The 22,735-nt window shown below is 37.5% G+C and overlaps 1 protein-coding gene across 17 annotated transcripts in view; it reads right to left on the reverse strand.

Annotated features, from left to right (window-relative positions):
- TENM2 (teneurin transmembrane protein 2) overlaps positions 1–22,735 on the reverse strand; it is a 745,234-nt gene that overhangs the window by 467,838 nt on the left and 254,661 nt on the right. For 3 of the 17 annotated variants that reach the window (XM_081184711.1, XM_081184708.1, XM_081184706.1), the window contains exon 1: positions 12,148–12,614. The exons of 12 other annotated variants lie outside the window; for them this stretch is intronic. In XM_081184711.1, coding sequence (XP_081040837.1) covers positions 12,148–12,193 — 46 coding nt within the window. In that variant the 5' untranslated portion in view covers positions 12,194–12,614. Of the gene's footprint in view, positions 1–12,147; positions 12,615–12,659; positions 12,814–22,735 lie in introns of those variants that run through there. 2 more of the 17 variants (XM_081184707.1, XM_081184710.1) reach the window with 1 other exon arrangement.

Consider the following 22,735-nt stretch of genomic DNA (forward strand, 5'->3'; position numbering starts at 1 on the left):
TGTTCTTGGCTTCCCAACTGTGGTTTGTTTAGGGAAAATAAACCACAAGTGCTGGCTTGGATGTCATGGTTTACCAGATTCGTTGTTTTTGCTCATGAAAGGGGAGAAGCACAGTGAGAGCTATTTGGCAGCATGCAGGAGCATGTTGCTCACTCATCCAGTTATAGCCTGTACACAGTTATCCATTGTTCTATATTTTAATAAAGCATTTTCAAGCTCAAATAACTGTGCATAACCATTGTCTTCCAATTTCAAATATAGGGAGGGACCGTGTCCTTAAAAAAATGACTTCTATAGCTTTATAAGGAATCATTTTGCCAAATGTTATTTTAACTTTATAGTTTCATTCAAGGAGCTTGTCTATCTATATGTATTCGAAGAAAATTGTGCAGTCAACCCTAAAGCTTTGAAGGATAACCCTCTAATTTATTATCTCGTTTAAATAATAAGTTAATAAATGAATTTGCTTAATGATAAATAATGCTACTTCAGTTGCTACCGCACCATCATACCTACAGCTCCTTGATAAAATCATGCTGTTCAACCAGTTTCAGAAACGTATATGTATTCTACTCAACACTAGCAACAAATCCCATTTGTCTTGAGATGACCATTCATATATTCTGTTATTAACTGAAATACTTATTCTGGACTTCTCTGTATTGTACTGAACTCCCATTACTGAGCAGCAGTTCTGTCAATTATAAATAGAATTAATATGTTTTACTGAAGTCACGTCTTTCTTATTAATTTCCTAAAGCATTCTGCAAAATTATGTGCAACTAGCATTTATGCTGCCAGGCAACAGTACTGATTCCAAAAATTAAGCAATCCTCCACCCCCAATTAGTGGGTAATTCAAGGTAACAAAAAAAAAAAGTTTTATTTCTTACTCTGATAGGTTCACTGTCTGGATTACAGTTGTTGAAAACAAAGTGGGTACCAGCGCATTAAGGAGGCAACCAAGTATAGCAGCTGGCTTCATGCACAGCATGAGTCATATCATAACAGCAGGATATGCCAGAAACATTAAGAAACATGCTGCAGGAGATCCTAACTGGAACTTGTGGGCACAAGAACAACAAGAGTAAATGATACAAAGGATGACAATAATTTAGCAGGATAGCATTTGTTCAGAAGGCAAGATTCTACTTCTGTCTTTAATAATAAATAAAAAGTTCAAAGAGTTTAAGTTAGAATAATTTTGTTGATTTCATAAGTGACTGAAACCTGTATTCACTGTTGTGTACAAATAATCTAATCTATAATAATCAAAAGCTTGAACATCTTGATTTTTTTATGTTACATACAGATACTGCATGTAACGTATCCATTTTGAACTTGTTTGAACTCTCCATTATCATACATGAATCATACATGAAGAACCAGTATCTCTTCCCTGGTTCTTCTTCATGTATGATTAGAAGTACAGGCAGAGCTCATCTTACATTGATTTTACATATGCAATCACAGCTTTATGCAGATAGCAGAAAATATAAAAAATAAAAAGGGGTGGTAGAGTGGGGTGGGGCATGACCCATAAGGGCCACCTGAGATCTCGCGGGAGCCCTCATGCAACTTTCCCACAGCCTTCAAAGCGGGGAGGTGGGGGGACTTAAAACCTCTTTCCACTCCAAGTTTCCCTGCTGCTGAAACACCTTGGAAGGTTGCACGAGACCTTTGGGGAAGCTCCTGCGAGATCTCATGAGAGATCTGTCCCCATCATCTAGTGATCAGAAGATTCCGAACAAAGAAGTTCCATTTAGCCATCAGCGTTTACTCTCCCTGCCTCTTTTTCCTTCTACCTACCATGCTGCTTCCTATAATCCCTGGAACTGTTTTCAACATGGAAAGTAGTAAATTTAAAATTGTATGAATGAGTTTATCTCAATATAATTTCTTCTCTTCTTGGCTATCTCTTTTCCCAGTCTTTACTGAGCACATTTTCTGACTGATTATGCTCTTTACGCTATAAACCTATACCCTTCCTCATTTTATTTCACACAGATCCCCTCACTTTATTTTTGAAGTGTGAGTGAAAGAATAAAAAAGTATGACTGAGAGGCTATTTGGATGTTAATAATAGGAGAAAGTTTAATTTCTTGTGTTGGTGTATATTATTAACGCTTGAAGTGGGACTTGTGTATACCTTTTGCTTGTGCTTTCAATGTGTGAGTCACCACTTTCAACATTCTTGATAGTCACAAATATAGTAGTGCAACTTATGCTTCCTGTATTTGGCACAAATCATCAAAAACCAATGACAATGTAAAAAAGGTGGGTTTCAGGAAACGATACCATTCTTTTTCTCTAAATTTATACACACAGAAAATAAAATAGAAAAGGTTTAGGTCTTCATGCTTTATAAGAATTGTATCTTAAGTATAATTACACCTATTTCTGTCCTAAGGTCATCTCTTTTCAATAATAGAACCATGTCACTATCCATGAAAACTTCCAATTTTCAAAGACATGTAAAACATGTTGAAAATATGATCTGCATTCAATCTAAACACTTACGAACACTGATGAATTCAGCTCTCCCCATCACTATCCTAAGAACATAGGAAGTTGGGCTACCTAGCTCAGTAAACACGAATCAGCCGTGGCTTACCAGGGTTTCAGATGTGTGACTTTTCACAATTCTACCAGTAGATGCTGGGAACTGAATTCGGGACCTTTTGCATGCAAGACATGGGTTCTACCCTCCCCATCTGTAGACAATAAAAATAAGGATCAACTGGGGAAAGTAAAGAATTGGTGTGTTCACCCATCACTTTCTTGTGCTGGAAATGCAAGCTTCACTGACTATATAGTTTCAACACAGAGCAAATAAATGCTGGTTAACAATGTATTAGTTTAGAACTGGTGATAGTTCAGGGGTTTAAAAGAGTTTACTCAAGTTTGCTATGTAGTATTTTATCTAACTGTATATTGTGTATTTTCTTCTATGTAAAATGTGGAGCTATTTCCTTCCATGAGAACAGCTGGAGATCATGTGCTGGATGTATCAATCACTAGACATTTAAACACTAATCTTATGCTACTTCCTTCTTTCTTTCGCTCGATAATTTTATTGCTTTGGCACATTATTTCCTTTAACCACAGATGAGTGCTCAGCTGGCCTTACAATTTACGATGTAATGCATGAGACCCCCAAACTTTTGCCTAATACCAGATTTCAGAAAAAGTATGAGCTTTATCCACGGTACTTAAAAAAACCGAACAACCTAGCACAGGGCATGTTCACTAAATCAAGTAATTCTTCATGGGGTGGGCACTGAATTGCTTCGAGAAATACTAGTTATCTAAAAACAATCTAAATGAATAATAATAATATAATGGTCTTGACTGAAGTAGTTTTAGTACTGTTCTTGGCATAATGACAGTAATTTAAAACACTTCTAAGCTGCAGCCTATTTTGTAAAGTGTTGACATACCAACTTATTCATTTCTATTCTGTTTACAAAGTATAGATAAGTTAGGAAAGCATGAGGTTTCTTTCTGGAGGTGCTTGAAGAAAGTCTCTTGGCATTAAAAAATAATAAAAAGAAAGCTAATGAAACCACACAGAGTGATAAGGGACTCAGAGTTACAAGTATTAAAAGAGATGAATTGCATTAACCCCTGCCCTCCCCCATTATATTCACTGCCCACTGGAAACAACAACAGAATTACTAAAATCCCACACTCTCTAATGGGATGGTAATAGGATTCAGAGGCCATTAGGGTAAAGGCAATCCATATTTTACAGTTTAATAAGCTCCTGCTGAAGATGTTGCATCCTTCTTCAGAAGTCCAACAATTACCAATTTAATGTTAACTAATCCTCATCCATAGTCAAGATAGCAAACCTAACCTGAGCTTTCTGAGTCTGCTTTTCATAGTGTATGCACAGGGGGGGGGGAATGGGATGAAATAATTTATTATTTGCTGTGACATTGCTTATTACTGTCATTTCAGAGTACTTTGACTAAGAAAGATACCATGGTTTCTGCAAAGGAGATATTATTCAACACATGTTGATGATTTTTACCACTACTACTACTACTACTATTACTACTACTACTATTATAATTTTAAGACAAATGCTGTCATCTGTTTTTTGCCTAATGTTTAATCTTTTTAAACTTTTTCATTTTTATATGACATTAAAAGCAAATTGTAAAACCAGAAAAAATAATACAGAAAGAAACAAAACGCAGATAAATAAATACATATAATCGATGGCTTAAATCCAGACTTATCACCTGCCCTTCATCTATTTGTGTCGCTGCTGCACAGTGGGCTGAGGAAGCAGAAGCAGGTGGTGAAGTCAGCAGAGCACAAACGTACTGGCAGGAGCTTTGGACTGGCTCCACCCTCACTGCCACCCTTCACTCTGTCCCTCCACCCTTCACTCTGTCCACTCCACCCTTCACTCTGTCCCTGTTTTCTCCGTAGGCAGCAGCAAAGCATACAGAGAGTAGGCGAATGGTACAGCTCCACTACACCTTCTGAAACTGATCGTGGCTAGCAAGTCCCATTAATTCCAGTGGATCTACTCTAAACATGCCCAAGTACAGATGCAAACCTGTATGTTGTGGTTTCCTGGCTGCAGCATAAAGCAAGAAAGGCCATCCATGTTTTCCCTTCCCAGATTAATATTTCAATTCATAAGATAGTTTTGTCATTATCATAAGGTCCTGACTCCTAACTCTCATGGTCCTCAGAACTCCTTGCTCTCAAATTAGTTCAATAATATATAATGTCATGTTCAAACACTGCAGTGAATTGTTCATTTAAAGGATCCTATGGAAATTAGGAGAAGACACAGGCATCCTTGATATGTGTGTTCCATCAACAAAATAGTCTCCCAAACACAACTGCTCAAACAGCTTGGCTCCCGAACAAATCAGCTCTCGAACGCCGCAAACATGGTTTGCAAACATTTTTTGGAAACCGAACTTCTGACGCAGCTTCCACTTGACTGCAGGAAGCTCCTGCAGCCAACTGGAGGCTGCGCCTTGGTTTTCAAATGGCTCTGGGAGTCTAATGGACTCCCAGAACATATTAAGTTCAACAGCCAAGGTACCATTGTACGTAATAAAATATGACACGAAACAAGACCATTCAGCTGTTTGTGAGGCATATTTGGCAAATTTGCTGTAAACCTTTCTCAACATGGTTAGATAAGCATAAATTGTTAAAAACAGATAACTTTAAATGCTTAACATAAGGTAATTTGTTAACTGAAAATATATATGAAAATGAAAAAAAAACAAGGCCGCCCACAGTGAAATGCCATGGCTGCCAAACTTGACATCAAGGACACCAGGAGCTGAGAAAGAAAACTGCACATATATATCCTTCATATTGCTTAAATGATCATCTCATTACCTTTTTACATTGCTCTATTAATTTTTTTAAAAGGCATGCAACTCCCTCTATTTCCTCAAGAGATGATATACTGCAATTATAGGACTTTTGTAGATTAATTGATGTAGATACTACTGCTAAAATGGCCTGCCTTGTTGATTTAGATATTGGCAGGTTTAACAGAAGTGTATTCTATTGATTATCTGTTTACAGAACAATTAGGGTCATATCGTGTAAAGTGCTAATCACAACTCTTCCAACATTAGTGAGTTCTTGCCACTTTATTCCACTGAGCAGTAAATGCAGCATTTGCTGTCTGTAATAGCCAGTTTCAAAGATACTGCTAATATAGTTGAGGACTAAGAATTGAACCCATTACATTTTTATTTTAGGAAGGACTTTGGGAAATAGAAGGTGGCAACTACAATTATAACACAACTTTTAACTAAGAAGATCTATCAACCAGTTTTAATTACATGTTGATTTAAAAAATGTTGTCTTTAATATATATCTATTTTTTCCAGGTTCATCATGTTTGGCACCATTCTATTTGGGAGACAACAGATTTATATCATACTTACTTGCCCTGGTTCTGATGACACAATGCTATCATCGATGTCCAACAACACAAGAATCTGGATCGTAGAGCTGAGAAAGAATGATGCCTTCCCTGCACTACTCAGAATATCACTACAGAAATTCTGAATCTGATTATTTTTCTAAACGTGTGCTTTGCTGTCTCAAAAGCATGTCCATGAAATGAGGTTTTACCATGTTATTCTACAAAACTATTTTCTCAACATGTCAAGCGAGTTGAGCAAACTCACCCCCATTTATTACACAAGGATGTGGCAAACTCCAGGTCAAAACCCTGCTCAGCCATGGAAGCCCTTTGTTAAGTCAGCTCAACCTATCACAAAGGGCTGTTGTAGCATAAAATAGATAATGATACAATTGCATGCCCACTATGCCCATGAAATAAAGCAAATAAGAAATCAATTCAGTAGTGACATTTCCTACATACTCTATGGGTAGGTTTTCTAAATACTAAAAAGATCTTTCTCAACTTCTGTTATCCCAAAACTTGTTATCCCAACAATTTAACCCAATTAATTCTAAAAGCCAACTAAGAAGAAAAGTGTAAAAAAATAACAAGATACTGAACTATAAATTATAAGAATCTATGTTTCTGTAAAATTCTGTCTACAAATATGAACATTTATCAGGCACATCCCTAAAACAAATAGATTAAATTTATTTCTGTAACATGAACAGGTATTATTCTATTTCAGTATGGTTATTCTTAACTTCATTTTTTTAATAATTGCAGTATATTTATTGCTTCTAAGATGAAGAGAACTAGTCTATGGACTCTCCAGGCCTCACTGAAAAAGCAGAAAAACTGCCCATTCCTTACATTCTACTGACCTCTAGAGACTGTGTGATTATATAAATATATATAGATATAGATATGCACACATTTGTGTATAATCATAAATGCTGGAGCAAAAGGATCTAAGCATACATTTACACACTATAAATGTGAAGTAACACACACACATTTTATTGTTTCCTAAATACACTTAGGCAAGCCAACACTTATTTCTTTTCTATATTGGCAGCAATGTGAGACTATTATGGGAAGCATGTGAGTTCAGCATATCTTACATGTTCCAAAGTGGGAGCTAAGCATTATATTGTTGAATTGTTTAGAAAGTTATTTGACTTTACTCACAATTCAAATTATGTTTCACACTATTAAGAATTAAAGTATTCTTATATTGTATTAAATATCATTACAAAGTATGAAATATTCTCTGAATAAAATGAATGCATGTGTGATATATAACAAGTGGGTGTCAGTGCTTTTTGGAAATGGTAAGATACTAGTTTCTGCGCTGATGCTTTGATGGTATCTGAGGAAATACCCTCCCCAGTGTGATATCAGTTATTGACCTAAGAAAAATGGTAAGATGCGACAAGTAAGAGATTCGATGGCATGCCCATAAGAAAATCTCACCAAAGTGAAGTTTGATACCCATAAATATTTGGGAATGTAGGTCAGATTATATTTCTACCCTTGTACTAAACAACAGACTATATTTCTACCCCTGTGTTCCCACATACATATGGTACGTCTTTATATATGACAAATTATATAGATGGAATTTTTCGATTAAAATGCATTAGAGATAATTTCTGTTGATGCAAATGATATGAGTGCAAATTCTGAACACTAGCAAGTCTCATCAATAAATTTCCACTGCAAGGCTCTGCAATCTTACCAATGCTTTGTTCAGCACTGATAAAAACACCAGTACAACATGAGGAAACAAAAATCATTCATAGGATTTTTTTGCGGTTAAAATAACAGGTGCAGACATTGTATAAGGCTGACATCCATTAGTTCTGGGTTTCATAATACTTCACTTTGCATCAGGTTGTTACAGCATTTTACATCATACTGAGCACTGTAATGCATGATGTAAATTTTACATGTCCTATAAAAAGTGGTGAGATTCATACAGAAGTTTTAGTGAGAGTAGTACAAATTGAAAATATTAATTGAATCTTAAAACCCTTAAACAACACCCAATTTGGATGTCCAAACCCTTCGCAAACACACAGACATTCCTCAGATTATCAAGCTTTTCAATAAAAGCTTTAAAAGCTTATAACAAACTTTTAAGGATAAAAAATCCTTGAAGAGTTGCTGTATAAATCTTCACTTTTAAAAGCCATTGTGTTCAGTGTGTGTGATATGAGCAGTATTCTTTTGAAGGCATTATATGACAATATAAAATATAAGCACCAGACCTGTATACATGCACACATTGAAAATCATACAGCACAATCTATGGGGAACCCCCACTTGTACGAGTGGGTACAGAGCAGTATCAGGACATTATGTACATAGATTCCAATTCATCTATGCCACATATAAAATTTACACTCAGAACTGTGCATTAACATGATTGACAGAAAGTAATAGCTATATTACAGATATATAATTCCTGATATTTTATTTTTTATATAACAGGTGAAAATATAACTATTTCGAGGCCTTGATTTTATTCCCTTTATTTTATGAGAACATTAAGTATGCAAATAAAAAAATAAAAATTCAGGATTTCATGTCAATAATTGAAAAAGAATTCTAACTTTTACCCTAATTTAATTAAATGTCGAGCAGAAGAGAAAAACATTATGATTTTGAAGTAACAAAAACGATCTGAAAGTGAAGCACATGAAAGTACTTTCTATTCCAATACAAGAAATCTGTTTGCCACATTCTTCTATAGTGTTTGAAGTTACAAAAAGGGAATCTCTATATGTTTGTATAACAAACTGAACTTCTACTTCAGCCTAAATACAGACTAAATACAAATGTCCTTACTGTCCATACACAAGTAGAATCATTAACAGCTAAAAAAATAAAACTAGCCTCCTATGCATATGAAGATCCAGTTATTAGAAAGGTCTCGTAGAGCTAATATAAAAACCTATATGCTAAACAATCTTAATGTTTGTAATAAACATATCTACAATGTGCACACATTAAAATAAGACTTACGAAATAATTTCAATATTAATTTTAAATCTAGTATAATAGAATAATAAAGGCCTGAGTATATATGCACAATCAAGAAGATGGTATGTGTGATTCAACAACTTATTAAGCCAAGTACTTGAATCCAATAAGTTTTTGAAAGCTGTTAACTACACAGAGCACAAAGTGTGGCTTAGAAAAGCAACTTATTGTTATATTGCAAGTATCCTGCAACTGTTCTATATTTAAAATAATTCCTCACTATTTTAAACCTGATGGTTTGGTGATCATTGCCAAAAATAAATATTCCCACAGATAGAGGTCAGTGGTTGCCTGAAATTGCATCAGTAAGTGGCTGTATAGCAAAACTCTCTGGGTTTGCTTTGTCATGTTATTACTGATTACTAGTACAAGAAGGAGTTGCACCATAGGGCACTACAGTATGCAATACACAAATTTCCTCTCTGTCTGCTTGCATTACTCTTTTTTCACTACAAAATCCAGCTTTTGTGTTTCTTACTCCACTGACAATATTATAGTGTGATTTTTAATACTCATGGATCTGGATCTTTTCCAATCAGCAATTTACGCTTTCTGATTCTTTTACAGATTACTCTGTTAAGCACCGACTATTCACCAGGAAGACAACTGTCAGTGCATTTCATTTCTATTAATTTAAGGGCTGCAGGTTTTTAATTTCTTAATATTTTACTTGGCATTGGCAACCAGTGCACATTTTTATAATGAATCTGGGCATTATTCTTTTAAGAGTGCGCCATTTCAGCTCTTCCCCTTAGAAAATTTGCATGTTAAAGGGCTTTAGTATTCAGTGATGAAATGTTCTGCATAGTAATGTACAGTAAACTGATTTTACAATTTAAAATAGCAGACGTGCTATGTGCCTAGCAGAACTGTGATAATTCCAGTAAGTGTGGCTGCAGTTTTAATAACACCCTATAGAATGGTATGAAAATGTAATGATCTCACATTACTCTTCAATCAGCAGCCTGCATACGCAGTATCAGCAATGTTTAAGATTTTTTCTTGAGCTTTTATATTCCCATTGCACTGCTCTCTCTTCCTTTCTCCCCCAACAAATAAAATGATGTTTCCTTTGCTCTACAGCAGCATCTACTGGATTATCTGTAAAATGCTTCAATTCATATTAATCACACTGTTAATGTTTAGAAGAAGCAAGTTAGCATCTGCCAAAAAGGGTGGGGGAGGAGAGAGCTATGAATGAACTGAAATTTGGTTTGGAAACAGAGGCTTTACTATTGCCATTTGGCTTAAAGTACCAATGTTAGAAGTATTAGTCTTCCACATTTGTCTTTTGAGTGGTATGGAATATGCATTACTTATTGCAGGTTAGCTTTTGTTTTATTAACTATCATTACAGTATAAAACATTTTTAAAGACTTGGTTCTGCATAACAGAATCTCAGGTTCTTTGAATTTCTTCCACAATTGATATTCAAAATCATACCCAATATTATTTAGCTGTGTTTCATCTGACACAAGGATACACAGAAGCAAAACTGAACTGGCTTTTATCATATTAGCTTTAAAAAAAATTTAAAACAGGTACTGCTGCATCGCATACCTTCCAGAGGTTTAAACTGCAATAAGCTACATACAACTTTTTATATTTGGCAATGAATTTGATTTTTCATGTTCTACCAGTTCTATATTGCACTTCTTCATTTGTTTGTTTTAAATGGCAGGTTTCATACAAAAAGCTACCGTGCAATGGAAGTGAGCACCTACATTTCTGTACACTGATGAGGAACCATGCTCCCTGGGGGTTCAATTCTATTAACAGAGGCACTGTGGCTCACTTATACATGTCTTGCAAAGTAAAATGTATTTTCAAGTATATGAAAACAGAAGGCAGTCATAGATTTTGTTTACAATACTATTTTTCATTATTCTTGTTTCCATACTATTGTCTACATTCAAATTATCTTTATATCATGGAAAAGCACTACCGTAAGTTTTTGTATATTCTATTGCAATAATAAGATGATACCAATCTTAACAATACCTCGACTGAATTTAAATGTTCCTCCTTTTAGTTAAGGAGTTAAATATATCTAGACCTTAGGGGAAAGGAGGGGCAGAAAAAGAATGCATCAACTGCAGATAGAATAATACAGTAGTCTATCAAGTTGGGAGTAGTCTTACACTAAAAACTATTTTACACACAAACAAACACACTGCAAAATACAGATAATGACTTTAAGCAAGGACTTCCAAACTGCTAAACACCCTGGCAGCTGTGAACTTTAAAAAGCAATTAAACAGCACGCGACTGTTAAATTTAATTGTGATATTACTTTCAGCCCTTCTATCCTACCTATGCTCTTCCCTTTAAAAAAAATTAAGGGCCTAACTATGAAAACCAGGGCTGGTGTATGGTACATAATTGCATTTCCCATTCACCAATCCAAAGTTCAGACCTTCTGACTGATAATTAGCTTCTTTCTGTGTAGCTGTTATACAGGAAGTCCTTTATTATAATCCAGGTGCACTTGTAGGCAGCACTTTCAGAGTTAACTCCATTTGACAGCTGACATTAAACTACTATTCTAATGTGGTGATTGCTTACTAAATCTGGATACTATTTAGGTAGTTTGGTAACCCGTTTCACAGAAGATGATTCTTGGTGCCTATTTATTACATGCTTTGTGTCTACAGCATGCAATGGACTGCATAACACTTTGGAAGGGCTCTCCTCATTTAACAGCGATGCTGGACAAACATAGCATTGCCACCATCTAGCCTCAACTGACCAAGCACAGTTAGATCAAATCCCTACCGGAAAGCACTAAAGATTAATTGTGCTACAAACGGCAGAATGTCTTCTACCTGCAAGGTTGCAAGCTGAGGAACTGGAATTGCACCTTGAGATTTCCTGAAGCACTGAATTTAACCTTCTGCCAAAGTCCTGCCTTTCACTAGAGCAGCATTTGTGTTCTGTCCACACTGAATATAAAAAAGCAAAGAAAAGCATTCCTTGCAAATGCAGCTGCCACACAAGCCCATTTGCAATTGAATCCGTATCACGCTCCAATTCATCAACATTACTACAGGTACTTAACATCACAAACAAAAGAAAGCCCGCACAAGATCCTTGCCATCTGCCACTAAAGATGCCTTCCTTGGGTGCGAAATGATTAAAATCTACAGCTTGGATTAAGCGACTCCACCAAACCCTCCGATGCAGGCAGGCACTTCTTACCTGCCTCGGTGGAAGCCTTCCTTCCCTTGTTAGCAGTATGAAGCATCTCTAGCCTTCCCAGTCCTTGGCACCGATCGCAGATTGCACGGCTAAGTCCCTTTTTCCGAGAAAATTCTTATCGAAAGTGATTAGTTTTTGTTGTCCTTTTTAAGTCCCTCCTGCGGGAAGGAGCAGGGGAGCAATGTGACGCCACCTATTAATCTTTTGCAAGAGTGAAAAGGCAGAAAAGGAGCGCTCGATCAAACTGAGCTTCACACATGACTAAAACTCGCCCGAGAGGCTGCTAGCTCTGGCTTAAAGCACCACTAGGCGTGAGTGTAAGAACAGAGAAGAGGGGAGAGTCAATGGAATGTGACAACGTATGTGCATCAAAGACAAGAAAAAGAGAGAGAACAATGGGGGAGAGAAAGAGAGAGGCAGAGCAGAGCAGAATAAGCTGGAAAGCAAGACGGAGGAGTTTTAAGGAGAGCTCTTGTAGAATAAGGCAAAGGCGTCTAGCATCTTCTGTTTACCTCTCACTGAGCATGACATCCTGCCTCCCTCATATTCAGCAGCACATTCTTCTGTCTCTTAGGTTTGAAAACGGAGCCAGAGTCACCATGTGTGCTGCTCTCACCTCACTGTCATTTCCCTGTGCCCGGGAAGCATGCACGACAACAATTCATCCTGGAATACATTTACATACAATTTTAGTTCACGTATTCATTTGAACTGCCTCGACACCTCCCTCTAAAAGTGAACTGCTAATTTCTACCTCAATTTACAATGGAGTTTAACTGGCAGATGGAACTCTACTTATAACTACTGACAAACTGCCACTGGTAAACAAAAGCCTGAACAAATGCTTAATGCTACTAATTGAATTTGCACTGTAAAAAGAAGGGGGTGGGGGAGAGAAAACCATTATCACTGCTGAATCTGTGCTTCAAAAGGAAAGTATGATAGACGTTCCCCTCTGTTCACACTGTTATTTTTACACTGAAATAAAGTGGTGGTGGTGGGGAGTTGTGATCAAGAACTAACAATATGCCAAATTAGCCAGCCATTAGATTGGTTTTAGAAATAGGAGATACAGTATGATTGAGAATTTAATCTGAGAACGATATTTAGAATTTCGGTTTTGAACCATAAACTGCATCCCCAAATATATTGAATTTATATTTGATGTTCAGCACATTCCTATACCTATTGCTCACATTGATATGTTTTATTTACCAACATTTTTAAAAAATGTTCATTGAGTTTTCAAAAATTACCACATACAAACAAGACAAACAATAAAGAAACAAAGATCGACCGCGTCGAGAACGTTATTGCAGGTGGAATCAAATAAACAGAAGGTTCAGTACACTTTGCAGACATAATAGGGAAACATTCTGTGAATGGAGATGTTGGAACTAAGAGTCGCATATTGATAAGGAAGCCTTGCTTCATAGAAGCCTGTCTTGTTGGGGGCCCATGCAGCACACTATTTTTTATTTACAAAACCTATAAATGGTACCCACACAGCACCAAAATGGTTTCATTTCACAATCCTTCTTAGAACTCTCCTATGTTGGGTGAAATGCTCAGAGAAGTCAATGTCCCACACCTTCTCAAACCATCCATCCCTAAAGGGACCCAATGCAGACTGCCAAAGTTTGGCTATTTCAAGTCTGATTGCAGCCAACAGCAGAGAAAGCAGCTCCTTGTGGACAAGAGTGAGATTTATTTACTAAAATTAAGATCACACATAGGTCTAATCTATACTAGTCAGTCGTAACATTAAAAACGTTTTATAAAAATGTGACACCAGAGGGTGCTGTAGAGCAGAGATCAATCATCAATGAGAAATTGCATTGAGAGCTATATTACGTGGGATTTTTTAAAAAGCTTTTTTCAGATCAGTGTAGATCTAGGAATAGAAAGCAACATCTGGTAGCCCACATTTTCTATCTGCATACCAAGCTGGAGTTACAGGAAAGGTTGTTGAACCAAAAAATAGCACAACTCACACATGCATATTCATTCCCCCTCCCGTCCCTCTCACACACCCCAAGGATGTAAAAACAGCCCTGTTGGATCAAACCAGACCTATCTTCAGATTAGGTGACCACAACTTTACACAGTATTCCACGCATGGTTGTACCATAGATTTGTACAAATGACATTATGTTGTCAATTTTATTTTCAATTACCGCCAGCATGGCATTCACCTGTTTCACAGCTGAAAAGCACATCTACATTGTGCTACCCCAATATCCTGTTCCTGATCAGACGCAGCCACTTTACAGCACATGACTGCATATGTGAAAGTAAGGTTTTTTGCCCTCAAGTACATCACTTTACACTATCCTACACTGTATTGCATCTGCCTTTTTACTGTTTTTTTACTGTATTTTAATTGCCCTCAACAATTTGGTATCATCAGCAAATTTGGCTACTTCACTGATCAGCCCTGACCACAGACCCCAAGGGTGCAAACTTTAATAAAATATTGTGGCAGGGGAGGGGGGAGAGTAAGCCCTACCCTACATAATCGATCACAAGACATGGTGCGTACACACAATTTGAATGGTCATGCCCATCAACTTTGCGGTGGCTCAGCCCCCTCTAATATTTTATTGGGAGGTGAGCCCCTAGGAATTGGCTCCTATGACAGGTCCCAATACTCTGATTGACTGAGAGTACTGCCCAGAGTGGCTGGGGCAACCCAGTCAGACAGGCGGGTTCAAGTAGTAAATTACTATTATTTCTACTCTCTGCTTCCTGGTTTTTTAACGAGTTACTTTACCACAAGAGAACCTTTGCATTTATTCTATGAATGTGATGCTTACTCAGGAGTCTTTGGTAAGGAACCACACCAAAAGCACGAAGGTTTGCACAAAGCACACATCCATGGGTGGTTTTCAACTAAGTTTTATTCAGAGTAGACCCACTGAAATTAATGAACATGATTAAGTCAGGTCCATTAATGCCAGTAGCTCTACACTTGTGTAAAACTTAGTTGAATACCACTCCTACTCTCAAAAACAGGAGAGGACTAACTCTCCTGGCTTCCTTTCCTGGTTGTTCCTTGTCACAGTTGTCTTCTATTTTAGCCACATTACAAACCAAACTTCTTGTGATGGCGAGCAAGAACACCACCATTTGCTCTTCCAATGCAAGGTATATCTTTTCAATTCCTGGGCACTCAGTTTAATTTTCTGTCATCAGAAAAGTCTTTTCCTGAAGGTTTATCACTGTAGCACTTCTCTAAATCAATAATGAGTTGTCATTTATCATAAATATGTCAATTCCAAAATGGACATTGGGAGCTTTCAAATGAACTATGTTCCCAAACTCATCCTCAAATTCACTTGGCCTAAACAAAAGATAGATGCACAGACAAAACTCTGTAGGTAACCTGTGCCGAGGAGGTTCTACTGTCTTCTCATATTTAAAACTACGTATACCTTTAGATTGTTCCGTCAGTATCGGAAGGCTTGCTGAAACCTACCAATCTAGCATGACTATTATTTCAACAGGGACGCAGGTGGCGCTGTGGTCTAAACCACTAAGCCTCTTGGGCTTGCTGATTGGAATGTTGGCAGTTCGAATCCACGCAATGGGATGAGTTCCCTTTGCTCTATCCCAGCTTCTGCCAACCTAGCAGTACGAAAGCACACCAGTGCAAGTAGATAAATAGGTAACACTACGATGGGAAGCTAAATGGTGCTTCCGTGTGCTCTGGCAATAGTCACAGTGTCCCATTGCACCAAAAGTGGTTTAATCATGCTGGCCACATGACTTAGAAAGCGGTCTATGGACAAACGCTGGCTCCCTCAGCGTGAAAAGCAAGATGAGCGTCTCACCCCATAGTCACCTTTGACTGGACTGGTCTTTACCTTTACCTTTTACCTTTACTATTTCAACAGTATAAAAATTTACTTGGACAAGTAAATTATCTCTGTGAGGAAAGAGAATATGAACTGCCCAAAAGAGACTATGTGCTTAGAGTTACATGAATATATACAAGTTATTTTTCTTCTTAAAATGTGCTTGGAGTTAAATTTTCTCCACCATCATTACTGAGCCATGCAAAAGTCATCCCACAGCACATTAGAATAACTATTACAGAGCAAAATTTTGTAATAATGACATTTTCCATGGAAATGTAAATAATTGGTTTCAAGCCCAAGCCTCATGTAAGTTTCCCTAGCTCTAGGGAAACAACTAATCAAAGGTTTCTCTCACCATCACCTTAGAAAAGCCAATTATAAGGCAAGTTTAACACTTAGGAGAAAGACCTCCTGCTTCCTTCTCTTACAAACTAGGCCCTCTCATTTCTTTAGCCTTTCTATAGTCTGAAGCTGTGATCCCAAATGCCCAAAATTTAGGAGATTAGGGGTATCAAACATGTAATTTTCCAAGAGTGCAGGGAAATGTACTAGTGGTAAGACAGCACAAATTTCTGTTAGTTACTCAACCTCAGTGCTGACCAGTGAACCAGATTTGTGGGCAAAATGTACTTTTGCAATGCCCAACAGCATAATATCTGATTATTATTATTCAAGTGGAGTAGTGACTGCATGTGACAGTGTAAGAAGTGGCATTTATTCACAGCAATAGATAGATATTGAGCCCTGGCTGCATACTTGAAAGCCAAATTTAACTGTCTGACTACGCAAAGTACATGGCCCCAGGTAAATGCCGTGAAGTACAGATTCAGTGATTTAAACTTAATTCTCCCCCTGAAGATGGGAAATCCCAGAATCCCCAGCTAGTTCTTTAAAACTTAGTGAATCATCCTGTAATAGGCACTAAGACCACAATAACGTAGGTTTCACATTATTTTTTCATTTATCTTTCAGTCAAGGTTCTTAACAGCTTGCACAGTATATTTTTTAACTGGAGAGGAGATGAGGGCAGAAAAGAAATGCCACTTAATCTGAATACTGACTCATTTGAGGAATGCAGAAATCGTATGCCTGCACCCAAAACAAAGGTGCCAAGGGCTTGCATTTTATTCAAAAGTGTATGTGGCTGTATCTAATTGTGACATAAGGCTCTTTGATCCAACAGAGGACACATTCTCCCTTTGTTCTGAAGCCCCCTATACCACTTCGAATACTGTTCCAAAGCATCAACCAACTCTCTGTAGCAGATGTGGGAGGGTGTTGCAGAAGGGAGGAGGAATCAACAAAAATGGCTTTCTGCTCTCACTATTTAGAATTGTAAGCCATCACTGAATAAGAGAGCCTTGGGTTAAACAGAGGAACATAACTAGATACAAAGCTTTTGTAAAAAAGAATAAATTTAAAAATATTACTTAATTGACTATTTAATTCTCTATACAGGTAATTAAACCAAGAAGGCACAGTGAATGACTTTGAGCCAGCCAGTTTCTCAGTTAACCTATCTTACAGAATTGTTGTGCAAATAAAATGGGAGTGGGGAGACCCCTGTATGCCACTTTGAACAACTTGAAGGAAAGGTAGGAGATAAATGTAAGATGAAAGGAAGGATGGACAAGCAAGTGGCCAGGTTTCCACACAATGCTAAGTCATAATACGATAAAACAAAGCATGTCTAATTTTTCCAAAGTTTGTTTTTGCTTTCCAGGTGCCCTTGTCTCAAAAGCCTTTGTAGGTTGGTGAGCATCTGGGATGAAATTGCCAAACTGTGGTTAAGAAAGGGTTCTAGATTCCAACCATTAGAACAAATCAAGGTTCATAGGTCAACAACAAACCAAGGCTTCAAACTGTGGTATGCTGGCAGTAAACAAGCCCTAGTAAAACCATAGAGTAATAAATAAACCATGGTTTACTGCTATCTGTAAAGCTTGCTTTTGATGGATGGCACAGGTGCTGCAAAAGTTTCCTCTCCTGCTTTCAGGAAACAAACAACCCTCCAAACCCCCCAAAACAAATGCAAGATTCTGCATTAGAAGCCAATGTGATAAAAGTGTTGTTTGTTGTAGAACCTTTGGCCCAAAGACTAAAATAGTGTCTAACACATGTAATGTAAATGACAGGCTAGTAGTACTAGTATTTAAAATGTCATGAAACAGAGTTACGGAGCAATCCAAACCCAAGGATCTGCTGGAATAAGGAGAGTGGATCTTCAGCTGAGGCTGGGCTCAGCCAGGACCATGGCAGCTGAAGTCCCTCACGAGTTGGAGATACATCAATGTAAGTCCTCCACCCCAGCCCAGCCAGAGGTCAGCTGGCTAAGCTGAAGCCAGATCAGCCAGGACCAGTGTCAGTTCCCTCAAAAGGGTGTTGTGGGGCAGTGGCAGGGATGTGGTGGAGAGAGAATGGAAAGGGGTGAGACCTACCCATATTCCAAACTCTTAATCAGCTCAGCAACATGATCGCAGGGCTAGCCTACCCATGAGGCAAAGTGAGACAATTGTCTCAGGCGGCAGGATCCACTGGGGCAGCAAATCCTGACACATATCTTTATTCCCCTCTCCTTGTTCCTGATGCAGACCTTCACTTACCTCTTCTTCCCTGGAATACAGGGTGGCGCCATTTTGTGGTTTGCCTCAGGCCCCAAAATGTCTTTGGGCTGGCACTGAATGATCTAGCAATTCAACAGAATTCACACTGGCAAAAACTTCTGGATGGAGTTAGGAAAAGGGATAAGTTACAATTGCATAATTTACACAAGTGTAAATTACACAGGCTTCCTATAGTTTGGATTGTTGTTAGTACATTACAGAAAAGAGGTTGGTACAGATGGCAGTAGGAACAGAATCTTTACTCTGAATTTTCTTTAAGTGTAAGGTAGACTCTCCCATTCTACTTATCTTTTAAGGGGAGAACTACGTGTTAAGAGAACAAAAACATGTTCCCCAACTCCAGGCATTCCTTATAAGGAGATAATAATAATAATAATAATAATAATTTTTTTATTTATACCCCGCCCTCCCCAGCCAAGGCCGGGCTCAGAGCGGCTTACAAGCAATAATAAAAACAAGATGAGTGATTACAACTTAAAAACAAAAATAAAATACAACATTAAAATAATGGAACATTAAAATATTAAAATGGAGCCTCATTGCAGGAGAAGGAAAAGAAAAAAGAAAAAGGGGGCGGAGGGAATCAAATTGGAAGCAACAGCAGCATTTGAATTGGGAGATGGAAGAAATGCTTAAGCAACTACACAATTATTCTTCTCTGAAATTCCCATTGGCCTTTTTAATTGTTATTTGCCCAGCAAGTCTCCTAAACTTGAAGCAAGCCCAGCTGAGGTAGAGAGTTAAATCAGGCATAGAAGTGGTTAAACATTCTTCCACATCTCCCCCAATTCCCAATTATACCTTCTAACTGTCCCCTTTGCCTCTGCTTTAGGTTACCTTGGCAAACATGAGGTTCAATTAGATAATTCTGTCAAATAGTCACAGTTTAATAACAGTACTATGTACGTCAGGAACCTACACATTTGGTTAAAAACTTACATGGTGTAGCTATGAAATATGCTAGATAAGACTGAATCATAACTTTTTAATCATGGGGTTTCTCATAAATGTCTATAGAAAGTAACCCATCATCCCCAAAACTGGCTATATAGAGCAGAGCAAGAACAACATTAAATCAAAAAAATGTTGTATTTCTTCAAATATTTACTTCCCCCTGTGGAATCGCTAGATTAAGCTCCAGCAAAAGCTGATGACTGAGTATATACTGTCTCTTCCACTCAGTTGCATACAGGCATCGGCAAACTATTTGGTAGTTATTATGAATGTTTTCCAACACTGTAAATTCAGAAGCATCAGAGCAGAAGCTTTATAGTAAACACAGTTTCTGACGTATTCATAAGCAAAGAAATTCAGTATTACAGATTTTTTAAAAAGATTTTTTTTAAAAACACACACACAACAACCAGCAAGCCAGTTTGCCGCAGCTGTTGCCATTTTCCAGTATAGTCCCACCTATGGCAATCACAGAAGCAATTCAGCAAGCTTATCAACAAGCTCTTTTCATAATAATCTGACTGTTATTTGTGAAATCTGGGATAAACTGCAATTCCGGATGACAAATAACTAACACCTTTTGGAAACTAGGAGACAGAGAGAGTGAGATGAACTTCACAATATAATATGCTACAACATCTATACCTATCTGTGAGAGATGTACCTATATATCTATGAGGTTGCCCAGAAACTCTGTTGCAAGAATCACTGAAAGATGCGTTACTGCCTGTTCTACTGACAAGTAGAAACACATCAGCTGAGCAATACCACTGGATACAGCAAAGCACATTCAAAAAACATTATTTCCCTCAGATAATTCTGGGCACTGAACTGAAGTCAACTAACCATGCCCTGGGCCCCCTAACCTCTCTCAGCGCCAATGAAAACTAATAACTGAACAGAGAGAACCTACCCACGTGACAGTGACATAAAAACATTGGATACAGACTATGTAAAAGGACAAAAGTTTACTAACTCCCCTCTCTCCCACTCTCTCTTTCCCTATATCTTTTCTTCCCCAACCTTATACTGGCTATAGCATTGGTGTCTCACAACAAATATAACTGTTTGGTAGAAAAGATTCTATGAACGGAAAACAGATACACTTTATGTACTTTTGCAATTCAAGAAAATCTTCAATGAAAACAATTAAACAAGAAAATAATTAGCCCACACAGAGTTACAATTCCAAGCAACCCTTAACAAACTACAGTGCCTAGAATTCTTTGAGGGGGGAAATGTGCTTCAAATGTACTTTAGAAGTATAGTGCATACACCAAAAGTGCTTGCCTTAATGTAAGGCATGACATGGATAACATTTAAGGGCCCTAGTCTGGAAAAACACAAATAAATATTCTATCTTCAAAAATAGTTGAAATAATCTAAAAAAATCAAACTGTACACTTGAAATGCCAGCCTAGTTTGATCACCATTTTCATAAATGTGCACCTGCATGTTTCTAACTTGCTACTTCTTTCCTCACCAAAAAAGCACACTGACAATACATTTATCCACGCATCCAAGCTTGCTCCCTTCTGGTCCTGAAATGGTGCCTATTCTTTTAAGAGCCGCTGCTGTGAAGTATCTTTTTACTTGTCCCCAGATCTGCTGCCTGCCAAGTGATGACTGAGAGGGGAGAAAAGGACAGTGAAAAGAACACAAGCCTGGTTTACTTTTTGCAAGTGCTATACTTACACAAAATTATCTAGGGGACTATAAAGGTAAAACCAATATATGCATCTCAATAGTGGTGACATCTGCACTATCAGGTTTTAAACACTTCTGTGGGAACAAAATTATAGCACAGAGCAAATTGGGCTTTCTGTTATGTTACATTGCCTCTCCTCCTATCTAGTCAATTGTCACTCCTGGTAGGATTAGAATTCCTGGAGTCAAGTTTAAAATTCTATTCATAGTGTTAAACACCTCTATGGTTGTTTTTTTAAAAACACAGCAAAAGGAATTGCATGCTGTCAACCAATGTGAGCACTACTAGTTTACTTACAGATGCTTTAAAATCAATGTATTCCATTGCCCTTCATCTTTTTATTCAATTGTATTACCCTATTGCTGTTTCTCATTCACTGCATCTTACTGGATTTAAAAGCTTTCTGAAGAATTAATGAGCAAAGATATCATTCAGTAAGGTCATGGTGAAGGAATCTGATAAACCATGCAAGGCAAAATTAAAATAAAATTAAAATAAAAACACTTTCCATTTTGTCTTTATCTAGCACCCACAAAATTACTTTCCTATCACAAAGGTTATTTATTTATTAAATTTTCAGGGAGCAGTTAAACATACATGTTGCAGTGCTCACCAAAATGAGAGTTTATTAGGTTTATTTAGAAAGTAAAATCATTTTGATAAAGGACAATATGAAAGTGCTACCTCAATAGTTCTATCGCCTGTGAACAGAGTCCACAAGATAATGTGTAAGACATTATGAGGGGAAGAGAGTTTGAGCAATTAGTATCATCTCAGAGGACTAGTTTGCACTTTGCACAACTTGTGAGCAGCAGCACAATATTCATGTAGCAGTGTGTTAATGAGCTAACCTTCAGTGTAGGGGCAAATTTGCCCTTACAGTTTTCATTTACATACTTAGCAAATTGCTATAAGCTAGGCATTTCCAAATTGTGATCCACTAAACTGAGTGCTGCTTACCAGACATATACAGTAGTTTACATCTATGTTTTGCTATTATATATAGCTTGACAAATATCCCGTTTATTGCTTCCTGCAGCAGAACAGTCTGGCAGACAACATTTGGCTTTGTAGGCTACAAGTACCACAGGCCTCGTATGGACTATACTACATTCCAGTTCACTGAAATGATACAAATATTCACAGTTCAAGTGATAATATTAGTCCTGTTCAGATATCACTCATGTGGAGAGGCAACACCAGAGAGCTACAATGTCAGCACTGCAAAGGCATGGTTACCAGCTGTTCTGGATGGGGTGACACTCAAATTCTGGGACTAGGACAAGGGCTTTTCCCACTTCAAATTGAGTTTTCTTTCTTTCTTTTTCTTGGAGTTCTTGCTAGAAGCCAAGAGAGCATCTCAGGCTAAGATGATGATGTTGCTTCTTCGAGGAATGGAGTCAAAGAGAGAGATGGCTGCCTACCCTGTGCTATTTTGTTAC

Source organism: Podarcis bocagei (genome assembly GCF_964188305.1).
Source record: "Podarcis bocagei genome assembly, chromosome: 2".
Taxonomy (NCBI): Eukaryota; Metazoa; Chordata; class Lepidosauria; order Squamata; family Lacertidae; genus Podarcis; species Podarcis bocagei.